The following is an 18,996-nucleotide window of genomic DNA, read 5'->3' as shown; positions in this document are numbered from 1 at the left end:
GACACAAACACTTCCTTTAGGCTCCTAAGAGTTTGTGGTAGGCTAATTCAAAGTATAAAAAAGATCTGTAAAACTATCCTGTCATGTTAACCAGTACTTATAATTTTAAACAAGGATAGATTTTCTTTGTTTCATTCATTTTTTAAAAATTCATGTCTGAACCTCTTACCTGAGAGCTGGGCCAAGTACCTGTACATTCCTGACATAGATAGCAAGTCAAAGCTTCTCCAATTAGAACAAATAGAACTCACATACTTAAGACTCAGTGTAAATACTCTCTTTACCAAAAAAGAGAGAGGTCTGTTGTTACGGATCTATAACCGAAAAACCAACACGGAAAATCCTCATAAAGAATAAAATATTTGGTGTTGTAACTGAGTGGGCATAGGCTGGCTGGATGATTGTGTTCTTCGCTTGCACCCCACAGCCATAAGAGGCGTGAGGTTTAGATTTCTGAACTGAAAAATGTTTTCTATAGGCCTGTCTTCAGTACCTAAGTTCTCTGTTTCATTCATTTTAAGACTGCTATGAGTGGAAACCCGGAAAGACTTTGTGCTGAGTAGGGCGGATACTTGAGCTGACCGGAAGGAAATACACCATATACCTTAGACCGTGTCCCTCTTTGGCCTGTGTGTAAAAACAAAATTCACAACTCAATTCTTCTGCTTTTACATGCCAAATATTATGTTTGCACCATGAATGAAGATACCCATGGGCCAATTTTGGAACCAGAAGCATGTGGGGTGAGCTCTGTGTAAGCCAGTGTGGGTTTGGCAGCTGTGTCAGCATATGCCAACTAGCAAATATTGCCAGAAGTCTTGCAGATGCAGGATTTCCTGTGCTAGGGGCTCAACCCTCTTGTCCCATATGAAAATAATGCAGAGCATACACAGGCCAAGTTTTCCTTTACTTGATATCTGTTTCTCGCGGTCTGACAGTGGCCTTAGGACCATGCACGGTTCTTGTGTCACCGAGATGGTGAGCTCGGCCCTGCCTAGGGTCACAGCATCTCGTTGAGATGTGTGCATATGTGCCGAGACAGAAAGGACCCGCAGGTAGGTGAGCCAGTACTGAGGAAAACAAACAGACCAATTGCTGTGTCTTGTCTGTTAGGATTTTCAACTCAATGCTGCACCTTAGCAAGTATGCTCTAGCTCATGACTTCACAGCTTTTGGACCTCAGCTGCTCATTTTCTGTAAGTAGAAACTTAACTGGCATTAAATACAACAGTTTTTAGAGTATGTTCTGCTTTTATGGCATAGAGCAGTTATGGATTGTGTTGTCCTTTTTTGGAATAAAAATAGATTTTTTTAATGAAATGGCTGCTAATTATCCTGTTGCTGAATACATAGTTAGAATTTCAGTTGCATGATCTAGGCTGAAGTCATAAAATCTTATTCTTTGTATTAAACTTGATGTTTTCAGTCAGTGTCAAGTATAGTTTGAGAGGCACATCTTACTGTGCTCAGGTTGTGATTTCTCATTGAAGCTGGTGGAAAGCAGGTGAAAAACCCTCAGCCTGCCACACTGGACTCAGTTCTGAAGTGATATAAAGCAAAATTGTAATTGTTAAAAAATGCCATTTGTTAAAATTTAGGTGCCATGAAATTTTCAGGTACTTGAGAAGTTAATTGAGGGCTTTAAAAATGACGTTTGAATTTATAAGAAATCAGATCTTCCTGAATTTTCTGGAAGAGCTAGGCCTAAGCAAAGCAGGAGACATGGTTCATTGTTGTCACAAAAATACAGATACAGACATTCATGAATTTTTATTGTGCAATAAACCAGATGTCAAGAAAACAATGTGTTTCAGAGCTCTTTTAAGAATGTCGTTTTGAGTATTTCAATTTTATTTAGAATTGAAGTTTGTTTTTTTGTTTCTCAGAGTGCATGTTTCACTTGTGAGATCTAGTTACGCAAGTCACATTGTATTCCGTTGGCCTGTTTTATGCTTAAAATGTAACATGACATGATTGTTAAAAAACTGCAATAAAATATTGGATCAGCCTAAGAAATCCTCCTTTTCTAAATGGTTTTCTGGAATGGTAACTGTTCCAGAAAAAAAAAAAAAGTTAAATAGACTTAACTAATTACAGAAAAAACTGTGGCTAGCAGGCTGCTCTGTCTCTTTTCCCATGACCTTCTAATTTTATAACTTTTTTGTGTGTGTGACCAATTAAAATATGACGGCAGAGCAAAAAAACATAATCCAAATGCCCAGCAGCTGTGATGTGGAGGTAATAATCCATGTCCTGGAATCACAGAAAATAGAGAGGGTACAAGTTGCAGATAATTTAGTTTTTCTACTTGTGCTTGTGCACAGATTTTCCTTAAAGTACATCTGTTAAGTTTTATTCCTCATTCAAAATGTTGATGTATTACTAAAATTGTAATGGTACTTATTTATTTTGTCAGTTTGCTTCTTCTACGACAGAAGTAAAAATGATCTTGCCTAGGTCAGAGGGATGGACTAGATGACCTTTAGAGATCCATTACAGACAGCTTTTCTGTGATTTCATAATTCTTGCTGATCTTTCTGTACCATGTTTTGCCTCTGGATAACAGAAGATAGTATTTTGCTCCATACAGTGTCTATATAGATATCTACTAATGTTTATTAGAAAGAAAAAGTACTTTTAAGATTTCGAGATTGGTTCAGGTACAAACTGACACACAGGAAATTCCATCTGAATGTGAGGAAGAACGTCTTTGCTATGAGGGTGACCGAGCACTGGAACAGGCTGCCCAGAGAGGCTGTGGAGTCTCCTTCTCTGGAGATACTCAAAACCCACCTGGGTGTGATCCTGTGCAACATGCTCTGGGTGACCTTTCTTGAGCAAGCAGGGTTGGACTAGATGATCTCCAGAGCTCCCTCCCAACCACAACCATTCTGTGATTCTGTTATTCAGGTATCTCTGTCATATGAATCTTTTGAATCTTTTCTATTGCTTCTCTCTGCCCCATGCCCAGGTAGCTCATGCATACCACAGCTCTTTGGGCATGGGATGTTGATTAACATCTCTGTCCTCATTATATGAAACAATGAACTAAGAAGCTGTATTTTAGACCTCATTAAGTGCTCAACACACTGACTGCAGTCCCCTGTTTTATTGTTCAGTAGTGCGAAAGGGGGAGGGAAGACAACTGTAGTTCTTAGCAGAGGAAGAACACTTAGGGCTCTTTTTGCCACTGTATGGTTATTTGAGGTCAAAAAAATACTGTAAAAAAGGACAAGACTCACATATCCAAGACTCTCATTGGCATTATTTGCCAATTAAAAAAAAATGAAATCAGCGACTGTGCTCTTATTTTCTGTCATGAGGTACCCAATTCATTCTGTAGCAAAGTTCTCTAGATGATCTTTGGTGGCTGCAGTTGAAAGTGTCAGAACTCACCACTGGAAGTTGTTTTCTAGGCATACTCCTTTAAGATGCTGTGTAATTCCAAGTATTTTGGAACAACAACATTTTAAAAAATTATTACTCAAAATAGATAATGAACAGTATAGTATGTGCGCATCATTCTCAATGATTAGCATTGTTAAAGAGCATGCTTTTCTCTCTGTGGCTTGATAAGCAGTGTTCTCCAGCTGCATCCTTCTCTTGTTGAACAAATTGTATGGATGCCTCATGTTCCAATTACGTAAGTGACTGATGAAGCATAGGTAGATTTTTGGTTACAGAACTGCAAGGAGAGCTCTGTTTCAGAAATGCTATCGATCTTTAATACTCTATATTGATAAAAAGATCAAGGAAGTGAGTGTGCTTAATTGCTTTCAGATCTAAGCAAGACCAAAACTGAAATATAATCCTATCAATATCTGTTCTGGGGCACAGTGCTGCTGGATACTGAGTACTTTCTGATTATACTGTATTCTCAGTGACGGGTAAGTGCGGATGCTCAGTATTTCACAGGATGAATTCAGCAAGGAGGAACAAGCTCAATTTTAAATTTTTGTTCTTGTTGCTTATTTCTGAGCAGTTTAGCCAAATGGAAATCCATGAAAGCAATAGGTGCTGTGGATTGTCAAGACCTACCAGCTGTGTCTCCTGCAGTTTTATATCTAAATAGGTCTATGCTCACAGAAACCACCTAATATGTATGTAGAAGAAAGTCTGATAATGAACATTTCAGGTCTGTATGTGTGTTTACAATAGATGTTTATAAAGGACTTAGAATTTTTTTTGTGCATCTAAATTGGCTCTCAGTGTGTACTTATACGGTCTTCTGTGGCTACATTGATATGAAAAGTTTCATATGGAGAGATATATAAAAGAGAAGTAGAGAACTTATTTTAAAGCCCTGATTTTTTATTTTTTTTTTGACTGCAGCTACCTGATATACATTTGTATTAACATTTAGGCCTCTTTTTATGTTTTGTTTCACAGGCAGCAGGAGCAATTCGTCCTTTAGTTTCTACTGTTATTGCCTCTGGTGAAGATGGCTGTTTAGACCACTCATTGGAACGTGCCAGGTACAGAGCAAGTGAAATGCCTCAGGCTTTCTTATTTGATATAATCTATCAAGCATACCAACAGGTAAGACTTTGAGTTTCCTTATAGGACTGTTTTGCCTTTAGTGTGTAAAAACAAACAAACAAACAAAAAACCTCTCACAAATAGGGGTTCAGATCACATCGAATTGGACATCTCGTTTCTCTGTGATATTTTGATGACAGTGCTTTATCATTCTCATCTATTCAAATATTTCTGGTATCAAACTGCCAAATACAAGGTGTGTCTGGGGGTAAGGGGTCTAAACTATTGGAAACTATTGATTTGCTTTGAGTTTTATTGTATATTAAATAGATTATTTATATGAGTGGGCTAATGTGCTTAAAGTTAGGTATGTATTCTGTATGTGTTGATAGAGTATCAAACGGAGTTCTGCATACACAGTGTAGTAATGGCATTATATAATAATATGACGAGATCCAGGCTGTTTTAAAACACTTAGATAATATTACCTTGATACATCTAGAGAAATGTTTAAAGTGTTTCATATTGCATGTGTTATAATAAATGATCATATTGTACAAACTTTGATTACTGGCTGAAAATAATATTCTACATAGTGTCTTGTAATTATTCTTTTTCTAATACATCATGTTAACTTCATCTTTATTTAAGAAAAACAAAAACTGTGGGTAGTATAATAAACCCTGACTTTTTTGCCTTTATCCCTCTTGAAGATTGCTTTCATTTGCCCCACCCTGCATTCACAGTTTACTGGAAACACTCCAGGCTTTCGTCTCGGCATTCTACTTCCTTTTCATTCATCACCTTGTGGAAATTGCCTGTCCTCCAGGTATCTTCTAGATCGACTGGAAGCAGAGCATTTCTTCATTTGTCACTTGGAAAGAATTATTTTTCACTCCACTAATGCTGACAGTCATGCTTCCCATCAGTCTTTCATTTCTAGAGTAAACAAGACAAAATTATTGATAGTGCATAGCTTTGAAGTCACCAACAACAGAACAAATGCGTGGACAGGCAATGAAGAGTACTTTGAAATGTTGGCAAAAATTCCATATCGTACCCTTTATGCATGATACCTGAAGCTATTTCTAGGTGCTGAAGATGAAGGGTTGTCCAAGATGAAGAACTACTACAGTGACTGTACTAGCTCCAGCCATTTTACTTCTGATGGTAGGCAGGTGGAAGTTCTTGATGTATACAGCTGATATGTCAAAATGAAAGTCTCTAGCTTGAATGTAGTGGGCATACCTGTGATAAAGGCAGTGTATACATGCATGGAACACATCTCAAGAGACAACAGCTACTGTTGCAACCATTTCTTTCTTGTTGGTGTTTATCTGTTTTGGCAAATTGCATGTTTATGTGTTTTCTCAAAAACAAAGCAAAACCCCTCTATTTTTTCCTACTGTGTTTGCTCTTATTTTGCCGATACAGTAGAGCTGGCAAATACATAAAAAACGTTTTTGCCCCTTATTGCCTTGCTCAAAAGGCAACTATATTTGCAATCCCTATGTTCCTCTGAATAGTGTTGTCTTCTCACATATGCATTCCATCAGTTTTCTTTTTTATATCCCTGCTCTGTCAAGAACAAGCCACCAAAGTTGTTAGCAAACAACCAAGGCTATGGTTCCTTGTCCCCAGTTCCCTTTGCATTGGCTAAATTCTGGTCATTTAAATGCTCTGTGCCTTGGAGCTCTGAGAAGGATAACACTTCGCTAAATCTCTCAACTCATATTGTTTGCTAATTATTTATGTTTCAATGGTGCCTAGCTGTCCAAGTCAAGGATTAAGACCCTATTGTTCTGGGAACTGTACAAACAAATAAAAAAAGATAGATAATCACTGTCCTGAAGTTAGAATTTAGTAAAGCTACTGTAGGGCAGATTTTTGTAGGAATAGATGCAGCTTATGGTACTTCACAGATGCCCATCAGTGGTCCCCACAACACGGTAAAGTAGGTAAGTATCATTGTACAGGTGAACAAACAAAGATAAAAATCATGTTGTTATTCATGTTGGAAGACACTCGCAGTGCTGGGAGTCGAACAATTCCGTTCAGCTGACTTGGCTTGTGATTATGATCCCACTTCTGTGCAGTTTATGCAGTTGTGACCTTTATGCAAAAACAGTGTGGGGGGGAAACAGCAGTCAAACATGCATTCCTTAGGAAGAAGTAGCCCATTTGAAATTTGCTTCAAATAACATTGCATTGAGGGTAATGTGGAATACTGCTCTTAAACTCTTTCTATTTAAATGCATCATCAGATGTGAGTAGGTAGAGGGTTAACTTCCAGATTTGTTCTTTTCCATAAATGGATGATCTCTGGGTATCTTAACTACTAAGTTACACCTTTCAATTAAATATCAGTTCTCTTATTCTTACAAGCTACACATCAACAGCCCTTTTTGCTTTTCTTGCCTGGCACAGGTTTGAGCAGAGCAAACTAGTTTTCTCATTTACTTTTTTATGCTCTTTTTCTTTCTCATATTAAAAAGCATTTCTTCAGAAACCTTTTTCTAGTTCTTGCTTGATTAAAAAAGGACAATGGTAGTTTGGGGAACAATACATGCCTTGTACATAAAATTATTGAAGTAGATATAAACAATGTCAGATTGATTTGCAATATTATCTTAAAATATATGTATATTACAGTGAATCCCTTTGCCAGTGGTGCCAAAAATCAATGTATTTGAGGACATTCAGACAGATTATTTGCATGCATTTCTTTGTGTTGCATCTCAGTTTTTATGCTGGATCTCAGCATAGTTTTCACTCTTATCTCTTGTCTGTGGCCTTAAAACATACATTTTCCAAACAGATATTTTGTGTTCAGGTCCTAATGTAAATCTGACCGTGTCAAGACTTCTGTCATCATAAATAGTAACTTCTCAGCTTATAGTAGTGCTGTTGGAACCTTTTAACTTTTGTTGCTCAAAAATTGCATGTACTTCCATTGTCCTTTAATGACTGAGAGGAATGTAAAACATACATTCCTCATTGCTCACATATCTGATATTTAAGTGATGCACTAAAAACATTTAAAGTCAGTATTGAAATTAAGCAGAACCCACAATAGAGAGTAGAGCTAAAATGGTGTCTTGATCTTAAAGGCCTCATTACTCTGGCTTGTGTGTCATTAGATAGAGTACTTAGAATAAATTGTTGTGGTTTAATGTGGCAGGCAGGCAGCTATTTATTTACTCCTCTCCAGTGAGGTGGGGGAGAGAATCAAATTGGGGAAAAAAGATAAAACTCTTAGGTTGAGATGAAGACAGTTTAATAGGACAAAAAAGGAAGGGATGATAATAATAATCTATATAGAAAACAAGTGATGCACGATGCAGTTGCTCACCACCTGTCAACTAATGCCCAGCCAGTACCCGAGCAGCAGCCAACTCCCCCAGTTTTACTCTTCAGCATGACACCACATGGCGTGGAATATCCCTTTAGCCAGTTTGGTCACCTGTGCTGGCCGTGTCCCCTCCCAGCCTCTTGTGCACCCCCAATTTACTTGCTGGCAGGGCAGCATGAAAAGCTGAAAGTCCTTGACTCACTGTAAGCACTGCTCAGCAACAACTAAAGCATGGGTGTGTTACCAACGCTATTTTTCTCCTAAATCCAACACACGGCAACATGCCAGCCACTATGAAGAAAACTAACTATCTCAGCTGAAACCAGGGCATACATGAATAGGCGTGAGTTTTGGCAGATATGGGCACCTACTCCTATATTTAATGCTGCCTACCGCTTTCTGTTGCATATCTTTGTTCTGTTGGTTATACAATGCATGGGAAAACAGCTGTTTGTAATACTTCACTTCTGGTACAGTGAAGTATTCTGATGCCCCTGCTTTGTAATAGAACTTTAGACTTGGGCATTGGAATCACTCTGAAGAGAGAAATGGATGAATTCTGCAGGCCTCCTTACATGCCTCTGAGTGTTACCATGTCACATATAATGTATATCCTTCCTCACCTCATATCCCTATAAAATACAGCACTACTTATGTGCTCTTCAGTTTAAGTACAGGTTTTATTTGGTATGATAAATACTTGACACAAGGTGGGCAAGTGACAGACACAAAGAACTGCAAGAGGAGTGAGAACTTTATTTAAAGTGTGTGTTGTATCTCATAGGCAGGAATATGAGGCTTTACTTTAACCAGGGTTTTTTTCCTGGTGACGTTGGGTAAATGGCCATGTAAATGTGTTAAGGGGAAAAACCTGTTGTTATAACAGTGGTCCTAGTTCTGGTATATCCCAATTCATGAATTCGTTTCATGCAAAATGTAATGAACTGTACCAAAAGCTTCTGTAAATATTGGCAGTGAATTAGTTAAACTATTTTAAATCAGAAATGCAAATCTCTAACGACTAGTGAAACCTGTGGAAAGGTTGTACAATCACAGAGCTCGTTACTTGCTTCTATTCTAACCTACCTGGGACAAATACAGCCAACAATTATTACTATTTTTTTAAATACGAAATTAATTCCCGATCTTTGAAACACTTTTTTTCCTCCTATTCTTATCAGCCCCTAGGAAAATCAGAAAAGTTTAAGTGCTAACTGAAAATCCACACTTTCCAAAGACAGCAAATAAAGGATGAATTCCTTAGAACAGACTTGTTCATTTTTGCTTAAGGTAGTTTCATATTTCTGTTCAGCCTTTTATATTAAATAGGAGCAAATGCAAAGTATGATCCTGTAAGCCTGGGAGGAGGGTGTGGGGGTGAAACTTCGCTTACTAGAAGTCAAGTGTTCCCCTGGAGCAGTATCTTATAAGGAATTAGAGTATCAGGAAGTCAGGTAGACTACTTTTTTTCTTTAATCAGAGTAGGCTAAGACTGGTTTCTCTGATACCTCGTTATGACATATGTGGAATGCACAGAGATCCGTTGTCTTTTATACAAAACATCTTGTTATGTCATGTCACATTAGTGACAATACAGAATGGCTGAAGTACTCAACAAATCATTATGTATTTTAAATGTATCTACCAAAGTAAGGAAGGTAGCAGGAACAATTAAACAACTTTGTCTTTCCTGATCTGGCAGAGAAACAACTGAAAATGCAAGCAGGAGAGTGGTATGCAGAAGATCCTCAATAGCTTCTGTGTTGGAGATGTAAACCAAAAGCCTAGGGAGGAGGGTATGATTGTTAAAGAAATGTCAGATTATGCCATGGATGGAATAGAATTGCTCACCATTTCAACCAGTGTGGTGAAGTTAAGGGCATGGCAAGAGCTACACACAGCTGAAGAAGAGGCGGGACAGTTTAGAAGGCTATTAGGCAGGAATTTGTCACATATGGATGACACTGCAAAGTCTGATCACTATTTAAAGACAGTGATAGCTTTATACCAATCTTTTGTACATTGTTTTACAGGTAGATCTTATGTACCTGGGATAATTTACCACAAAAGCTGTACCATATTTTTTGGTGTTTGTGTTGCATTTTTATTCATCTGTTGATAGTAGACCTTTTGTAGGTTCTGGAAGTTTATATTTAGCTAATCAGAACAATGAAGCTGAAAAAAAAAAAGGTACAGGAAGCTGGAATATCCATTAAAGGAGGCTAAACTTCAGCATGTTTAGAGATGCTTCTCAGCTGCCTATGGGGTACCTTACAAAGACCCCCAAGAAACAGACAAACCTTAGGGGATCTATCCAATCTCTAAAGACCAAGTAGAGGCTAGTATTTTGGGGGACTACACTATATTAGTGTGTCTGTTCATAGCCAATATTACCTACTTTTTGGATAATAAGCAATCCCATTTGCTTATGGGAGGCTCCAGCATCTGCCTGCATAGGAGAGAGCTGCTATATATAAGCATAGTAATGACAAGATACAAAATAATAGTGTGTCAGGGAGAATCATGCAAATACTTTGATGCTAAATTCTGGGAGGCAGATGTTCTTCCACTCCCAAAAAATCATTACAAGATGTCCCCAGATGAGGTTGAGATGGGGAGAAGAGGGATTCTGCAAACTGTGCAACCAGATCCTCAGCAGAAGAAAAGGAAGACTTCTTTTTAGTCATGAAATCCCAAATTTTTTCTTGTCTACCAAACCCTTGAGAACGTTCAAGGAAGATTTTTTCAGAGTAAGAAAGGAAGTTGGCTATTGTTAGGCCCATTGTAGAAGTATTTGCTCAAAGTATTGTCTTTTCTGTATGTAAATAATAGGGAGAGTATTCCATGTGGATTTTGTAAACTTCTGAAGTGCTTTTTGAAAGGGCACATTACTGGGATTCTTCTTCAAACATGTGTGAAACATTTTAGTATCCTCTGTAGCAGGGGAAGTGGAGTCAGCTGTAGCAGTTTAGTAATATTTTGGCATAGGTCAGGCAAGTCCTTCGAGGCAAAATGTCTAGACTGATTTGGGGATTTTCCTGTGGGTTAGTTCTTTGTTAAAGAAATCGATGTCTGTCAAATTAACATTGCCAGAAGCAACAGGCGATTAAATGAACAGTAGCGGACAAATTGTTGACTAAAACCTTGGTAACTTTGGGAGCAAGGGTCAGACTCAGAAATAGGACCAAAGGGTCAAAATGCAAATGGGGCAGAATTTGGACACTTCAGTCCAACACTGGAATCCTTAAAAGAACAATAAAACAGACAACACTGTTTACCTCCCTCCTAAGGCTAAAGGTACCCGAATCTTCAAGGCACCCAAACTTTTAAAACATTCAATATACATTAAACTTTTTTTATGCCAAGGCATCAAAGTTGTGGCTGAGCTGAACAGCTTAATATTCACTAGAGGAAAAAAAAAGGATATGTAAATCTTTGCCTGATGCCATTCAATCACAAATTGATGCTCTGGGTCGGAGCCATTTTGGTTTTGTAGTATAAAGACATTGAAAATGTTATCACCACTATTTTTAACAGATGTCAATAAGTAGGTAAGACAAGTAGATTTTATCATAACCTGTAATGTATTGTTTCTTGGCCTTCATCTTTTTTTTAAAAAAAGAGGCAGACATCTTGTATTAAGTATATTTTGTTGTGAAGATAAGTTTACCTCATTCTTCAAATGCGTCTTGTGATTTATATATATAGTCTGTGTGTGTGCATGGACATCCACTTCATTTTCTCCCACCCCCAAGCTTTGATCACCTGCAGTGCTTAACTCTATTTTATTTTTTAATTATATGGACAAGTCTTCTAAATACATGCCCTATAGCATTGTATTGTTCTGTTCTTCCTAACTCTGCATTTCAGTTTGTTTCTATAGGTTTTCTTCCTTCTGATCAACTGCATTCTGAAATACTGAAGCACAAAGTGATACATGAAGTAGGTGAGCTAGCTAAAATAAGCAATAGTAATCTACTACCTGTGAGTTGTATGAGGACAGTATTACAAGCAAAAGCCCTTCTCCGTATGGAGTCCTGAAGATAACATACTTGCATCTACCTATAAAATGAAATAGTAGTTTTAATATAATTGCTTACTTGGTTGGTCCTAGGCAATGTACTTGGCTGAAGTAGCATGGATTATTTCAGCTTGTTAAAATTCCCATTCCAGTTCCTTTGATGGTATAATAATATAGATTTTAATGAGCTATATAGTAATATCAAGATGGGGAGTATCTACATTTTTCATTGTGCTTGTGAAATAACAAAAGGAGCCTTTCTGCTGATTTGTCCATGGATCATTAAGGTTTTAGATCCAATTGTTTGACAAGAAAATATGTGTAGTTCCTAAATGATTAAAGATAACTTAGTATCTCATTTCTCCTTACATGAGAATTTTTGACTTTGTTAACAGCTTCCCCTGCTGTGTGGTCCATTTCTGCTTGGATTTTGTCTCTGGTTTTAGTCCCATTTGAAAAAAAGACTTTGAACTTCAGCAGAACCTGAGTTCTGTTCCATTTAATTCCTGCTGAAAACCAGTACTTCTTTGGTTTTGATGCAAAATTATAATGCAGTTAATTTGTAATAATTTAGTTTTGCAGAAAATTTTGGTTTGTTTTTCTCCATTTGGGCTGATGCACACAGACTATTGCTTAAGTACGTGGTTGTCAACCTCACCTAAATGAGCATTAGGTTGTAGTTCTGAGTATTTTTCCAAGATTATATAGTTACTTCATCTGGCATATTCTTACCCCAACAGCTTGGTTGTAAAATTTGTAGGATTATTTTCTTTTTTTCCCCTTCCCTATGCTTAAAAACTACCCAATTTTACAGACTTATTTTCAGGTTAAATATATTTAATGAATTTTGTTCAGCAGGGCTCCTTTTGTTCTGTTTATTCAGAACCTGCAGCTAGATTGGTGGTCTGTTGAGAAAACTATGCTAGCTTAGATAGCTCTGTACTTGATTAGTTCTTTGGCACAATGGTAGAGCCAGGATATTGTATGAATCCCCACCTTGCCCTAATTAATTTCTGCCACAAGAATGTTTGGAGAAATTCTAATGCCTTGCATAAGAAAAAAATAAAAGTTTTTTTTTGCTAATGGGATAATTACTTCCATTTTATTGCACTCCTCATCCTGTAGGATCTCAGAGCACTTTGTGAATTTACATATAAACTCTTGGAACTGTTTGATGCAGCAGTGCAAAGCTACCACACCCTGGGTGAAATCAGGCATCTCTGTGGTAGTGAAAGATATAATTTGGTGGGGATATTTTAGGGAGATGTACTGCCATTATTAAAGTTGGAAATTAGACTGGATTATGAGTGTTCTTGCACGTGTTACTGGATTTACCCAGATAAATGTAAGGTATCCACAAGGATAACCCATTTGGCGAAGACTCAAAAAGTGCTAAATACTGAGTGAGAATCACTGTATCCAGCTGACAGAAGACCACCCATCTAAACTGTAGTCTGCTCCATATTTTGAGAGAGCTAAGAATAACACAAGGTAGTGGTGCTAGAGATTTTCATCTCCGTTACCTACAGTTTACTGCATCCAAAGGAAAAGACCACTTATGATCTTGCATAATTTCAAGAGGTGATCCTCTATAAAGTTCCAAGAGTGAATAATGTCAGTTAAAAAAAAAGAAATTTACAAAATGGAACATTCACTTTAGCTTAGCCTGAGTTGGACTCACATTGGCTTCTAAGCCTGATCAAATTGTGTTGTTGATGGCTTGATTTTAGAGCTTGGTGTATTTAGAAATCTCCTTACTTGCAAGGTAGTGAATCATAACTTATTTACATTTTCTTCGAATAACCTAAGTAATCTGTAGCTTTCTACATTGAGAAAAAGTTTTTCATTTTGTCTTTGTCTTGTTCATGTAACTCTTCTCCAAGTATTTTTACAATTTAAAGGCTATTTTTTGAAGTGTAAACAATGAATCCTAATACACTATTTTGACTACTACTGTTGCTACATAGAATATTAACATTATTTCTTTCTTCTTGCTATTGTAAGTGGAACATGACCTTTTAAAAAGCTGAAATTGCATATGTGGTCTGAAATTCCATGTTCAGCTGGTTGCTCAAAATGACTCCTGTGTCCTTTTCTGATACCAGAAAAGTCAATACTGCCTCATAGTTACTCTGGACCTTGTTTTATGAGGTCAATCTGGTTAATAACTAGCTCTTAGCTGCATAAGGTATTTCATCTTCATGTTAGTATCTACTGTTCATTCTCACCTAGTTTGTATTTTCACTTTTATTGTGCTAGTTTGTGTGGGCTTTGTTGCAGTGACATTGGGAATATATCCACTGGTGTGGCGCAAAGAAAGGCTGAGGTTTGAGTTTTGGTGATTTGTTATTGTTTCATGATTGTATGTCACTGTGGGGACTTTACTAACAATGAAATTTGTCCCAGTTGTCAATCATATGCACACAATGCATGCCTAGAGTACTGTCTGCTGTCACAGCAAATAATGTGCTTTAGCTAGTGCTCTTTCGTGTGTCTTTCACCTTGATTCCAGTGGAAGGGAAATGACTTTAAGCTCTCCAGCTGCACTGTTGGGTGCATTCTGTATGAATCTAAGTACAGAGGCAGGAAATTCTTGCATCAAAAAGAAACCCCTCTTGTGCACTAAACTGGTAACGTACCTACAACCCTTAACTTCCTGTCTGTGCTTACGGGTACCCTTGTTTCGTTGGTAAAGCACCTCCAGTTATTCTGTATTAAATTTTTGTTTTTTAATAGCAAAGTTGCACTTTTTACCCTCTTTCTACAGGTTGATTGTGATTTGTTTAGCAGAACACAGCAGACCTCTTTCTCTGGACGGATTCAGTCATGAGTTACTCTGGGTCTGTGGGCATTAGGGCTCTCCATCTAGTCAACAAAAGAACTAGGGATTTTCAAAATAATACTACTAGTGTTTTTATGATTTGGGGGTAAAGTCAAGCCCATGTACTTTCTCTCTTTGGGATGATTGGTTTGTTTGGACTTCCATGTGTGCCTACTACTCCTACTGTGTAGCAGCTAGTTGTGTACAGTTAATAGCAATCATCAGTCCCAACAGAGATTACAAACTGCTTTCGAGGACTAATAGGAAGAAATGGCATAACTGGCTTTACTTGGGAGCTGATATGCCCAGCTACAGCAGCAGTATGGAATGTGGCTGCAGTGATGGCAGTGTGGGCTGCATTCATTAACCTGGGAAGTTTATTCCAGGAAAAGAAGAAAAAAACTACTCTTTCATGGAAGTGTTACTTGTTTTTAACCCTTGTCTCTAATTTTAATCAAAATTGACAGAGGCGTAGTTTTTGAAACTATGGTTTTTGAAAAATCAGTGAGTGTGAGGAGGATGTAAACCAACTTCACTGATAGGAGCCTAAATTAGAGCCTTCAGCTCTGTGGCTGGAATGTGAAGCCAGCTGTTATGTTCTGTTTTTCTTTGTCACAAACCTTTTAGCATACGGGATCTGGGAACCAACCAATGCATAGGTTCTTGAACAGGTATTCAGTGGACTTAGAAGCAAATTGAGTACTGAAATGTTGCAATGGGTGGTATTCAGGAGATCTAAAGGTAGAGTGCACAGAAATCATGGTGTGTTTTGATAGGGTACTTGTGGTTACTGCAGTGAGAGGCATTGGGATATAGGTTGCAGATCTGCAGAAAAACAATCTTGCATAATTCTGTTATGGAGTTAATTACTGTATCTTTATTCTTGTCACTGTGAACCACTACGGCATCTGGATGTGTGTAGCAGCAATTTTAATAATTAACTTCAGTAGAAAATGTTTCAGTGATGAGTTTTTTTGAACTCGTGTTTATCTCACTTTTTTTCTCATTTACCTGTTTCATCCTTTCATTTGCTGCTTCCATTACTTCTCATTTAGTTGTTGTGAACTGTATATGTAGACTGAGTATATGCATATGCAGGCTGAATGCTTGCAGCAGATCCATGGTTACAGCTGTCTTAAATTCAGCACTTTCTGGATTCAATGGTGGTGAACATGGCAAAAAATAAAAATAAAAAAAAAAATCCTTAAATATATGATGACAAAAAAGACGTTTAAATTCAGCAAATGTGTCTACTTATTCAACTTAGTAAAATGTTCTTGATGCTGCATAATAGTCTGTTTATGATGTACTCTGGCACTTCAGCAGTGGAAACTTTTGAGTGGAGAGGAACTGGAAAAAATCATAAAGATCTGCTATTGTTAATTAGTTATGCATTTTAATTGCAAGTCTTCTGATATTGTTGTAGAATGGGTTTACATGGGAGAGTAAAACTGGGGTGCTAACTGCTGGTAACAAGGGAAAAAGTGCTAAAGATGACATAGCCAGTACTTAGAGAAGTAAGACCAATTCTACACAGGCTTTAAAGATTCATATGTAAAGGAGCAAATGTGAAGACTTTCTTTCAATTAATATGTAAAGATTATTATTTTTGTTCCCTTATTTTGTAAGCATAACAATTCAGGAATGATGAAAAAATAAAAAAATGTCAGTACTGTAATGAAAATTTATATTGTATCTGTATTAGTTCTGCTTTTATCAGATCCCAGTAATCAGATCAGGTAATGAGATCCCACGTATCCGTTCAAGGTTTTTTTTATCAATTAAAGATGCAGTGAAATGATGCATATCAAGAGTTAAATCATTTTTTATTGTTAAATACTACTACTTTAATACTTCAAACAGTTGAAATGCTATATTGGAAACGAGTTAGCTTATGGACTTTTGGTAAGTCCCACGAGATGCTGTCTGCATTGCTGCTCTTTTCTCTAAGCCTTTGTTCTGTGCCAACCACAGGATAGCTTGCTTCTTAGGAAGTAATACTATTTATCAAAATATTTTTGAACTAATCCGGGGGGTGGAAGAAGAAAAATCGGTGTAATGCTAAAATCTGGATCTCACTCCACCCATAGTACTTTATTCAAACATCCACTCTTGGAAAACAAGCAAAAAAAAGTACCCACAAAAAAAACAATCCCCAAAACTACCTATTAGAATGCCTTTGAATATTCAACAGATCAAAAGCATTTTTAAATAACGTATTTCCTTCTGTGTCATTTAAAGAGCTAAACAAATCTGTGCTTTTTTTTTTTTTTCCTTTTGTGGATATGTTTTGTGCCAATATTTCCAGCTGTTTCCACCATTTCAAATCTGTGGTCTGAAGCTTAAACTATGTCTATTGTTTCACAGAGCTGTCTGTGCATGACAAGGATGGTTAACTGCACTGTGTCAAACTTAGTTAAAAAGTTTTTCAGTCAAAAAGAGAGTTTAGAAATAGTAAGATTTTGAAAGAGATGGTCGTAATGTAAATTAGCTCTGAATGTACAATGAAACAAATATAGAAGATTTAGGATAGGATGCTAATTTTTACATGCCTGGGTCAGTAAGAATTTTCCTCTATTCCTCTGTTCTACCATTTTTTATTATAAGCACTCCCTGACAATGCTTGAATTCAGTAACAGAATTTCTTAGAGCAGTGCAGAAGCTTTCAAATTGTACATCTTAAATACAGATTTAAATTTCATGTGTGGAGCTGTTTAGTTTGTGAATAATATATAAACTAAACTGGTCTTGAGCTGATGCTTCCATTTCATTGTTCTCTGACATGAGTATATTAGACGTGCAGGAGAGTACACTGTGACAATATGTTTAGGTTTAAACAATTACAGATAATTAGAGTGGTAAATGTCATGATGTACAAGTGTTAGTGAAATATGTTTTTAATTATTACTTTGCTTTGTGTCTTATTTCTGCCCTTGAAGTCAGCAATACCCTCAAGATGCTTTATCCCATTTATGGAACTGCTCCACTCCCTACTAATTATGTATAATTAATACCTTGCTAAAAAGTTGGAATTGCTTAGTCTTGTCCTAATATCATTTGTTACTCATATATTTTAAAAAAAGCTTAAATTTAATTAACACTAAATTATTTCAGAGAGAAACTTTTCTGAAACTCTCTTCAATTCTAAGGCAAAAGAAAAATAAATGCTTTTCAATCTGTATGTTGTGCATGTTAGTAGATAATATTTTGCGTACTACCTTAAAATTTTCCTTAAAACAAAACAAAACAAAAAACATTTTGGTAATAAATATTTGGAATCCGAAGTTAATGGGTAATTTATCTCTTGACTTCTGTATGCAAGAGAACACTCAGTTTTACCTATTTTGGAGCTTGCGTTCCCTATTCCTTTACATTTTATGTTGACCTTTTTTATTTCTTGAATATTTAAAGAATAGAAATAATTTCTGCATTATTTAAAAATATTCCAAAGTGTCTTTTTGTTGCCTTTTTTTTCTTTACTATCCTGAAAGTGGTTTCCTTTCTTTTCAAGTTACTTTATCTTCTTGTTTTTTCTCTTTCTTTTTTTTTTGGTACTCAAATCTGTTAAAAACTGCTATAGAGAAGTAGAACAGTTAAATAACTTTTATTTCTAAGTGGAATTTAGAAAATGATCCTCATTTGATTGCAGTCATGATAATGATCTAAAACAACAGAAATTACTAACTTAATATAAAAGTGACAACTGTTTTTTCTAAGACTTCTCTGTATATTGGTAATATGATTCACATGTATAATGCTGATTATTTCCTTGAAAATCACTGATACATTATAAAACAAGAGTAGAAACTAAAAATTTCCATCCTGCTTTTTAATGAAATTTCTTGAGCAAATAATAAAAAAGGTGAGTTGTCTTTCAGCACTCTCCTTTGGATCTTCCTTAACCCACTTTAGCATTCTTGACAATCTTGAATGCTGGAGGAGACTATGAATTATTGAGCACATTTGGACTGCCACATTCTATTCTAAACACTGGAATTGTTTTGATACGTGGTTAAATTCACACACTGGAAGGGTTATTTCAGCTCTTGTAAAGGAAAGCTTGTGCATTGCAGAGTTAATTGTTGGTCTTTCTGGAGTCAACCAGCATGTTGTTTGAGGTTGCTGAAGCTGACAACAGCCTGCTTTTTTATTAGGATGTTTTACCAAGGGCTTGCTAAGGAAACTGAACAGATTTGGAATAAGAGGGAAGGACTTAGTGTAATTCTTAGTTAAAAGATAAGAAAGAAGAGTACATCAGTTTTCATAGCAAGAAAACACCAGTATAGTTTTGTGAACATGTGCTGGTATCTGTGCATTTCATTT

At 36.6% G+C, this 18,996-nt stretch overlaps 1 protein-coding gene across 6 annotated transcripts in view; it reads left to right on the top strand.

Annotated features, from left to right (window-relative positions):
• CRPPA (CDP-L-ribitol pyrophosphorylase A) overlaps positions 1 to 18,996 on the top strand; it is a 126,416-nt gene that overhangs the window by 22,960 nt on the left and 84,460 nt on the right. For all 6 annotated transcript variants that reach the window (XR_005817025.1, XM_040548174.1, XM_040548173.1 and 3 more), the window contains exon 3: positions 4,390 to 4,539. Coding sequence is in view for 5 of the 6 variants with exons in the window: in XM_040548174.1 (XP_040404108.1) it covers positions 4,390 to 4,539 (150 nt within the window). In the remaining variant the exon portion in view is untranslated. The remainder of the gene's footprint in view (positions 1 to 4,389; positions 4,540 to 18,996) is intronic.

Source organism: Cygnus olor, chromosome 2, assembly GCF_009769625.2.
Source record: "Cygnus olor isolate bCygOlo1 chromosome 2, bCygOlo1.pri.v2, whole genome shotgun sequence".
In the NCBI taxonomy this organism is placed as follows: Eukaryota; Metazoa; Chordata; class Aves; order Anseriformes; family Anatidae; genus Cygnus; species Cygnus olor.
Note: the sequence above shows the minus strand (reverse complement) of the source record. Positions and strands in the feature narration are given on the sequence as shown.